This window comes from Callionymus lyra, chromosome 6 (assembly GCF_982586985.1).
Source record: "Callionymus lyra chromosome 6, fCalLyr1.hap1.1, whole genome shotgun sequence".
Taxonomy (NCBI): Eukaryota; Metazoa; Chordata; class Actinopteri; order Syngnathiformes; family Callionymidae; genus Callionymus; species Callionymus lyra.
Window position 1 is genome coordinate 9,299,378 of NC_141823.1, and position 10,419 is coordinate 9,309,796.

General features: G+C 38.8%; 1 protein-coding gene across 1 annotated transcript; it reads left to right on the forward strand.

Annotated features, from left to right (window-relative positions):
• Positions 1-390: 390 nt before the first annotated feature.
• irx3a (iroquois homeobox 3a) lies at positions 391-2,952 on the forward strand. The gene is made up of 2 exons (XM_087793541.1): positions 391-932; positions 1,177-2,952. Exons 1-2 carry the CDS (start codon positions 714-716, stop codon positions 2,212-2,214), a joined length of 1,257 nt encoding a protein of 418 aa, XP_087649667.1. The 5' UTR covers positions 391-713; the 3' UTR covers positions 2,215-2,952.
• Positions 2,953-10,419: the final 7,467 nt, after the last annotated feature.

The following is a 10,419-nucleotide window of genomic DNA, read 5'->3' on the forward strand; positions in this document are numbered from 1 at the left end:
GTATTGATTAAAAAACATGTATTAATAAATAATATAAATAACGCAATATTTACGGTATTTCAGCGGCTAAAATGTGAATATTTTAAGTATTTTTGTTTTTATTCTCTTCTCTCTATTTTTAATGTGTCGATTATAAAATACATGTTCAGATGTTTACTTTTTAATTATCTCATAAATGAAAGAATGTAAATAAAATGAAAGAAAAGCCAGATTTAACAGTCAAAAAAATAAATGATTAGCAAGACTTAATATGTGATTGAGTTTACACGACGTCAGTGCAGGAGAGGGAGGGAGGGAGGGAGGGAGGAAGAGGAGGGGGGAGGAGGAGGATGAAGGAGGGATGGAGGGAGGGAGAGAGAGCGCCGCCGTGCATGAGAAGGGGTGAGATTTAAGAAGTGGGAGGGGCTTCTAAACGACTAGAAATGTCAATCTGAGCAAGGGAGTCCCAATAATCTAAAGCAATCTGTAAGGACCTGACCTTAGTCCATCCAGATCAATAGGGAAGTGCGGGTGGAGAGAAGAAGAAGAAGAAGGAGAAGAAGGAGAAGAAGAAGAATCGGGATCGCTGGAAATAAAGACTTTTTCTCTCCTGCACCTTTTTTTTTTCTTGCTCAAACAAACAACAAAAAAAAAGTGGATATCGAGGCAAAAATCTCCTGCTTTGTGAGCTTCAGAGAAGACTTTTTCCTTTCCCCCCCTTTTTTCCTGCCACCATGTCTTTCCCGCAGCTGGGATATCAGTACATCCGACCGATATACCCTCCGGAGCGGCAGGGGATCGCCGGCAATGCCCGCGCCGGGACGGAGCTCAGTCCGTCCGGCGCGCTCTCCAACGTGCTCTCCTCCATGTACGGATCTCCGTTCGCCGCCGCCGCGCAGGGCTATGGAGCTTTCCTGCCCTACTCCAACGACATTTCTCTCTTCAACCAGCTGGTGAGTCCCAAAAACTAAACAAAAAAAAAACAACTTTTAAAATTCTTTAGGAGCCAAAAAGTTTGTCGGGAGTTTAAAAATTAATTGCGCCGAAACTGCGTTGATATTTCAGCTGGATTAAGATAAAATCGTGGATAAATGAGAGAAATTGAGTTTAAAAAGTTATAATTCAACTTGCAACTTAAAGATTTGGATTTGTAAAGTAATTCGGGGTGAATATTAACGTGTTTCTGTATTTTCTCAGGGGGCTCAGTACGAGTTGAAAGACAGTCCCGGGGTCCAGCATCCGGGGTTCGCCCACCATCACCCCGCTTTTTACCCGTATGGCCAGTATCAGTTCGGTGACCCGTCCAGACCCAAAAACGCCACCAGGGAGAGCACCAGCACCCTCAAGGCCTGGCTCAGCGAGCACCGCAAGAACCCGTACCCCACCAAAGGCGAGAAGATCATGCTGGCCATCATCACCAAGATGACCCTCACCCAGGTGTCCACCTGGTTCGCCAACGCCCGCCGGAGGTTAAAGAAGGAGAACAAGATGACCTGGACCCCCAGGAACCGCACCGACGAAGAGGGCAACGTGTACCCCAGCGACCACGAAGGGGAGGAGGAGGAGGGCGACAAGAGGGAGGACGAGGAGGAGATCGACCTGGAGAACATCGACACGGAGAATATCGAGAACAAGGACGACTTGGACGATCAGGACGATTTGAAACTGGACGGCAGGAGCGACTCGGAGATTTCAGACGGCTATGAGGATTTACCAGAGCAGAGGTTCGTGGGGAAGGAAGGGAAGGATCTGGACAGACGAGGAGGAGGTGGAGGTGGAGGAGGAGGTGGAGGAGGAGGTGAGCACTTCCATCACATCCACCATCACTCCACTTTGGACCTGAAAGTGGCGCAGGAGTCGCTGAAACTCAACCCCGCGTCCGCCAACTCGCCCCCCTCAGAAAACAACCCGGTCCCCAAACCCAAGATCTGGTCGTTGGCGGAGACGGCCACGGCCCCGGACAATCCCCGCAAGTCCCCCCAGATGAACCACAACAACCACAACCACCACCCCAGCATCGTGGCCCAGCACAGACTCATCTCGTCCTGTCCCGTCGGGAAGATCCAGAGCTGGACGAACCGAGCCTTCTCGGCGCACCAGCTGGCTTTACTGAACTCGAACCACTATCTGGGACTGGCGAACCAGGCCACCAGTCTGGCCCTGTACAGCAGCAGCAGGCACGCGGAAGACAAGGGTTCAGAGAGTCCAGGCACAGGTACAAACCCACGACACTGAGACCCATGAGCATGTAGACATCAGACGAGAATTACAACAAAAAAAAGACTCTTCCATCATCCATTTCTGTTTTTTTTTTTCCTCTGCTTGCAAATGAAGACTGCGAACTGTGTGTGTGTGTGTGTGTGTGTGACAGAGTGTGTGTGTGTGGCTTTGAAGGATGACCGATCAAACCAGAAAGCATTTAAAAAATATTTAAGTTTTTATTCCCCTCCTTTTTCTTTGTCTGTTTTTTTTTCTGTCTCTCACAAAGCCCTGGTTCGGCTTTTTTTAACGATAATACGATAATAAACGCTTTTAAAAAATCAGAAACTTTTAGTGCCTTGTTTGCAGAGAAAACAAATAAATTAAACTTAACCGACGTTTTTACTGAAAATAAATGACATTTTTTCTCGTCAAGGCAAAATGAGCTGAAAGCAAATTTATATTCTCCAGGCCCTCTTTTCATTTTTTTTTTATTTTAAACTTCAACACGGAATGTAAAATAATAATTCAAAAAAACATCTCTGTATATTGTAAAAGCATGTCCTGTGTAAAACTGTAATGTATGAACCTGTAGTTTGTGAGTTTTTTTTTTCTTTTCTTTTCTTCCCCCATTTTTATTTTTTATTTTAAAGAAAAATGTAAGTTCTGTGATGTTTTTGTATATAAAGTTCAGAATATGTACATACTTGTGAACCAAAATTGTACAAGAAAAGTCTATATTTTTGGCTAATAAATGAATTGCTTCAACTTTAAGGACGCGGATGTGGTTTTATGTGAAGGTTTATTTCGATTTAGATCCTCAAACGGCTGCGATAACAAGAGGATTTATCTCACTTTCTTCGAGAGCTAATTCGGGGAATTTCAGCTTTGAGAACGTGGTCCGCGTTAAGACGCCTTTTTCCCTTTATTTGATATTATTTTTGATTCGTTTTTATGGCTCAAAACATCAACAAACACTCGCAGGATACATTTTTACATTTATTCTTGTATTTTCTGGGGCTTTATTCGCGTGTATTTGTCGCGTTGTGATCGTTTACATACTGGCGTTTATCTGAGTTTATGTAAACTTGGTGTTGGAGCTCCCTCTACAGTCACACATAGTCCGACTGCAGGAACACACACACACACACACACACCACACACACATGCAGATAATTATTACTTACTTAACAACTGCTTTTTAAATTTAATTATCATTGAGATTAAACATTTTTTTAACATCTGATACATGTATAAAAAAAAACATTTATGCTTTTGTTAATAACATTTTAATGGTTTAATGGTTCAAATCTTCGAATTATTTAAACATTTACTATTGATTTTTATCTTGTTTTGTGAATTTAAATTTAACTTACAAAAAACATTATTTATATTAGCAAACTTAATATTTAATCGTGGATAAAAATACATCAGAAATTGACGAAAATATATACATAAAAATGGAAATGCATACTGGAAAGAAGTTTTTTTCTTAAATCAATTCCTTCAAATCTTTAGTATAATTATATTCTTTTTAAATATATATATTTGTCGTCAACGTTTTCTTTAATTTCTGAGGAAATCTTTTGTAACTTTAAGAGAACGAAACAAAGACTTTTGAATGAACGTTCATATTCGAAAATGTAATTGGTTTATGTTTATTTAATTCTGTTAAATATACAAGAAAAGGAAATTAAAAAAAAAAGAAACGATGAAAATTGAATAATGGAAATGTTTTAGTGTTGGGCTGCGCGCACACACACACACACACACACACACACACGCACGCACGCACAGGCGAGTGCGCGCAAACACACACACACATCAAGGAGATCTGACCTCTTAAGTATATTTACTAATTTATTTTATATCATAAACCAAACAATAACACGACAAATAAAACTCCTCTCCGGTTAAAAAAAAATCATATTAATTTCACGGTTTTTCCTTTTACTGCAGTCGTTTCAATTTTTACTCAACTCTGGATTAAATTAAAGAAACAAGTTTTATCTTGAAAAAAACACAAAATAATTGATTAACTCTATTTTCAAAGTATTATTAATTTAAGAAACGTGATGTTTGTAGAATGACAGTGGCTAACATGGGCCTGCAATGGAGACGTAAACGGGTGAAAAGACGAAACACTTACTCTTTACTAATCGATGCTTAATCGATCAATGGATATTATTTTTACTCATAAACTCAAATCAATTATTGATTCGTTGGATTTAAGAAGATGAAAAAAAATAAACTTCAAAAGTTGTAATAAACCAAAATAGCTTATTTCAACTGCAGAAGCATCAGACGTTATATTAAAATATAAACAATAACATCTATTGATATCTTATTTTGAAATTATTTTCAAAATAAGACTCGACGACAACCAGACATTCAATCAATGCTGTAACATGTAAGAAAGTATTTGACAATAAATGGTTTAATTCCACTCCAGGTTTACAAATGAACGATAAAAGTCAGGAAAAGTATTATTTTAAATGACTTTACATTGTGTTAAATACACACCAAAGAGCTAAGACTGACTTTATCTAATAATTATGAATAAAGTCCATTTTATGAAACACTTAAATATAGAAAAATCATGTTTCCCTTCGTCCCACGGATTATTGTTCTTGTAAATAGTGTGTGTTTTTGCTGGTTGTTTGCTCTCCAGGGTTGACTTCCTGATCACAAGGACCAGCGTGCGACACCACCGAGGGGACGGTGATCTCCTCTGCAGCTTGGGGGCCTCTGATCGGTGCATGAAATTAGGGATTAAAAAAAAAAAGAAAAAAAGAACAAAACAAAAGCTACCACGGGCTGCTGATGTCGCCATACGTGTCCGACCTGCTCCTGGTAACAAATGGAATGCATTAGCTAACACTCTGAGCTACAGAGTGTGTGTGTGTGAGTGTGTGTCACTCATTTCCCCGCATGTTAAGTGGATGTTCTCCAGGCTAATGAGCAGTAATCAACATCGACTCTTCTTCCACAGACTGAAGATCACACGAGGACACAAATGACTTTTTTCTTCTTCTTCTCCTCCAAAGAAATCTTCTACACCAAAGATGGGGTCGAAGCCAAAAAACCCCTCAAAACATATTTATGAAGATATGTCGACTGCCGGGTTTCTCGCTCCAGTCCTATTTTGACTGATGACGTGTTAAAAATCAACCCTGCCGTCAAAGTTTGACCATCTGCGAGCGTTCAAAAACTCTGATGCGTCCGTTTAAAGGAACATAAAACAGACGTGCGACGGTTTCTTTTGGTGTGTTTCGTCCACTGGTTCTGTTCTGATACGTCATGAGTTCGACTTCTTCACGTGTTCACAACATTGACGGGAAGTGCAAAAGTTGAAATCTTTGATTAATTATTATCAAACAGAAATATTTTAAGAACTTGATAGTTTTGGAGTCCAACATATTTTGGCATTTGAAATGTCTTTGATGTAGAATCCTTTATTATAAATCACTTCACGATCAAAGGCCGGTCCTTTTTGTTTAAATATTCTTATTTACTCAATATTTGATACTTGAAAGTGCAATAAATACTTTATACTTATAGCCCTCAAGCATGTTATTAGACAAATAATCACTTAAGTTCTGATGGAAAATAATCATTGATTTAGTAAAAATGACAAAAACTAAATTCAATATTCCATCATGTTTAACAAATAAACCTTTCAATTTAGGATTAGTTCTGTCTGTTGAGAGTAAGTATTATAAAGTTTTGGTCATGTTGTGGTCAAATTAAAGATTATTTTCACATCTGTTTTCGTCAAATTGGATTCATTCTGTGACCAAAACTATTGAAAATAAAAAAAAACGATCACATTTATTTTGTATTTCTGAATATCATTGTGACCAAAAATCATTTTTTCTATTCTGGAGATAGTTTTAACTGCTTTATGGTACTTAAAATGTCATCAAAAATTCTCATCATTCACACAAGTTTTATGAATACTTGTTGAAACTTTTATTCGTTGCTAAAAACCTTGATGTTTTGTTTCAGGAAGATTAAAACCAAAAAGTTCAAGAATTGCGTCATCGAAGCTCACTTGGCAGCACCGTGGGTGAAGTGGTCAGCGCTGCAGCGTCAGAGCTTAAAGGTCAAAGGGTTTTTTTACTTCCACGGATACACAAAACACTTCATTGGAGACTCTGCGAGAGGTTGTCTTGCTCTGATGGACTCGCAACCTTTTCCAGTGTGTCCCCTGCATCTCCAGCCAAGTGGCCGGTTCAGTCTCCAGCACTTGACTCTCGTGATTAAAATTCTTGAGAGCGACTTATTTATAGTGATATTTGATCAACTTGTCAAAGGTCACGATGGTGGTGTTCTTTTATGTACGACTCAAAGGGTCTGAATCTTTTAGAAATTAAATCAAATTTAGTTTCTTTTTTCTTTCTTTGGTTTTTAAATGTTTGTTTTTTCCCCAAAATGTTTTAAATTTGTGTTCTTCGTGATCTGGAGTGTCAAACTGAGTAACATCTATTATACAATACCAATAAGGCAAATTTGTTTTTGTTTATTTCCCTCTGTATTTCCTATTCTTGAAACTGTAAGATCTATAGTTATTTCTATGACTAAGTCGTACTTGTGGGAGGAAACCTGAGCACTAAGAGAAGGGCAGACATTGGTTATGGTCAAGAACTGGAACAGTTACTTGAAATAAATCAAACTTAACGAGATTAAAAGTTGTTTTTAAGACTCTCGTATCATTTTGGTCAAACATTAAACATGATAAACTAGTCGCTCTATTGCGCCCCCTCTCCCACCTTGACTGAACTAAAAACTGCCATTTCATAGAATCTGAGAAAAACGCAACCATTAAAGTAAAATGTAACCAGAGAAGTATTTTGATTCAAATACTGCAGTTGGATCAAGAGGGTGAATAGGAGGAAACTTCGGCGTAAACATGGAGGACTCGGTGGTGAGTGAAAAAGACCTGAAAAAAAAGAGGTAGATCCTGGTGTTTCTGATACATCTGTAGCCGGAGATGGGTTTTTTTTTTACCGTCTTAGGTATTTTAACTCCTTCACGTGATGATGTATCATTGCACTGTTGTACCCTTTAGCTCAATGCTATTTCAAATGCTAAAAAAGGTATCAAATCATTAAGATACAGGGAAATAATAATATTGGGTAAAAGAAGAAGGTGGTTTTCGTGTTAAACATCTTATAAACTTTATAGAAATTGATGCATTTATAGTCGTTTTGACAAAAGAACAAACTTGACCAACTCATGGTTAGCCGCGGTTAGCTCTGCAGAAATATTCCTAAAGAAGAAGCAACGACTGCAAACACAATAGCCCTTAAATAAGTTGAATTTATGGTTGTGGTTACAGTTACATCGCAGAAACACGGCTCCCTAGCCACGGTTTGAAACCACAGTACCTCAGAGAAACCTGCGCCACCCCACAGAAAAAAAAAAAAAGTAAAAACAGGAACCCCCCCACCCCAAAAAAAACCCCGAAAAGCTCATTTTGCGATATGCGACTCTTGGTCTCCCCTGCATGTTTCATGGCCGATCCATTATTTATAGTGGAAGCGCGAACACAGGAGCCGCGGCGACGCGTTAGCGAAACAGTCAGGAGCAGGAAAAGAGCGGTTGTTGTGCTGAGCCCAAGGACAAAAGGCCCAGAAGGAATGACATTCTCTGGGGCCGGAGCGCGAGAGAGGGAGGGCACTGATTTCATGCCTTTTGTTGGCGAAGGTTAGAGGGAGAAATTCTTTCAGCGAATCCGAAAGGCAACAAGTAGCGAAGGGGGGCGGACGAGGCGACAGGCCAGAGGGAGAGGCGTTTAGGCTTTTGCCGTTCAGCCAGCTGAAAGATTGTGCTTTTCTCAGCCCCCCCAACACCACCGACACCCCTTTCAGATTCTCAAGACAGCACCGAGTTACAGGGCAATTATGGAAATGTAGCTTTTGAAGCCAAGCATAGCCTCCTTTTTATTTTCTTTTTTTTTTAGTTCCTCCTTCGGACACTTGACAAAAAAAAAAGAAGCTGCTAAACAACGCGAGGAAGTTTGTCGAAGACAGAAAGTCATTAATGGAGTGTTCAGTTGTTGAGACAACAGTTACAAAAAGTACACGCAGAAAAGTCAAAAGTGAGTCCGAAATAAAAGCTCGCTAGCTTGTTAACAGCTAAAGTCAAACTCATACAGAGGCAGTTATTTACAGGCTCAACAAAAGCTTATTCAGATTATTTAATCACATCATTTATTACTTTGAATGTATGTACTATCTCGTATTTGTAAAGAAGTAGCTTGTTCGCAACGTTCAGTTTCGATACAAGCTAGTTTTTTTGTTGTGTATTTAAATGTATTATCCAATAAATAAATTGAGCCGGAGATTTTGTGAAATAAGGTGTTCACAACAACAAAAAATACTATAATCCCAACTGGGCAATGAATTATTTGGAAACTGGTACATTACATTTTCCTATATTGCCTTAAATTTGAGGTTGGTTAATTTTTGTAACGTATTGCAAAAGAAAAAGTAATTTTGTAGTATTTAAAATAGGTAGTTAATATCTTTAAATGCATTTTTAGAGATGAATAAATGACAGAAAATCTATATTTAATAAATAACTGCACATATTATCCGACATATGGTCAATAATATATATGGAATTTTGCGTTGTGAAGTACAATAAAACAATACTATTGTTTGTCTTTGCAGGTCATGTGATCTATTCATCTGATCTCCATGTTAGCCAAAAAGAATGATCAGGAACTGTTTCCAGTTGGACTGACAGTACATTTTGGTATTCTTCCAGTGCACAGAAGAAGTATGCGCTCTCAGAGTGCCTTTGCTAGTTCGATTTTCCTTTTGCTGCACTGACTGTAAATCAGTTTAATTTATGGCAAGATTGTATTTCTATCAATTTATTTAAGATTTTAGTCTCATGTTTTGCTGAAATTTGGTTCTGGGTTCGAAGTTGCTAAAGCTAAGCTAATGACATCAGCTCTGCTCCAAATGTCTCATCATAATATTTAAAACTTTCAATAAAAGCTTCAAAAACCATAATTAATTGTCTTTGCATTTGATAATATATTCTCTATTCCCCCTTAAATAAGTATTTGTTGATTTTTGTCTCCTCTACTTACAATACTTTGCTCTGCAATATAAAAGTATAGATATAGTATGAATAGTTGTGTGTATATATAAAATGTTATTTGCATGAAGGAAAAAGATATGAAGATAAAAGAAAAAATCTCTGACAATAAATGGAAATTATCCATTTAATTACACGTTTAAAAATAAGACAATAAGTTATTCCCTTTGATCTATGATCTTTATATTTGCACTTTGTTATCCCTTGCACTTTATTTGCACTTTTAATTATTTAGGACGTTAGTCTCATGAAATTTAATTGAAAAACTCTATAGAACTTGTTATTCTTTCTTGTCTTTATTTGTAAAGTATTATATTGTAAATTATCATATGCATTACAGCATGAGTCAAACTATGAGACAGTTTCAGTTTTCGTTATTCCACTTCTTTCCTCCACAAAAACTGCAAACGCCATGACACCCAATCCACACGGCCGGTTTAACAAGCGTATATGTGGGGAGAACTGCACCTCTATATCGAGGGCGACGAGCTAAAAAGTTTGGTCTGGTCAAAGCGTCCACATCGATGCGTCCAACAGCTGCGTGATTCCACCAACCTTGGCCGCGGCGTCTGGAGCTCACACGTCGCCGACAGAAGCATCAGCCTCTCAGTTTCTCAGCTTTGTACATTAGTCAGCGGTGTAACACAGAATGTCTCCGCCGCCTGTGAACTAATAAGACACATTTTCTCCAGCTTTTGAGAGGATCGCACAAGAGTGATGTCTGGACACAGCGGAGGCCTTGTCCAGAGCCGCCTTTACACTCCCCGAGTGTAGCTGACAAATGCCCCGGACCGGGAAGCTTTTTTCGCTCATCACTGTTAATGAGACGACATATTTGGAACGTTCGCAATGTTTGTCCGGTGCTTCATGCGAAGCTCCCTTTTTTTTTTGTTCGCGGCACTTCACAGGAGTGACTTAAAGAAGTTCCTTCTGTCGAACAAGTCCTTTCTTCCTCCTCGCCGTGAATCCATTAAGTGCAGGTTGATTGATTGGAGACCTCACAAGACGCCGATCCAATGGAGCGACTCCTCCGGCGTGATTAATAGACTTTATTAACGGACTCGTCTTCTTCTTAATAATGTTAATGTAAAGGAAGGTTTGCTGTTGGGGGGAAGTACAGGGGGCACA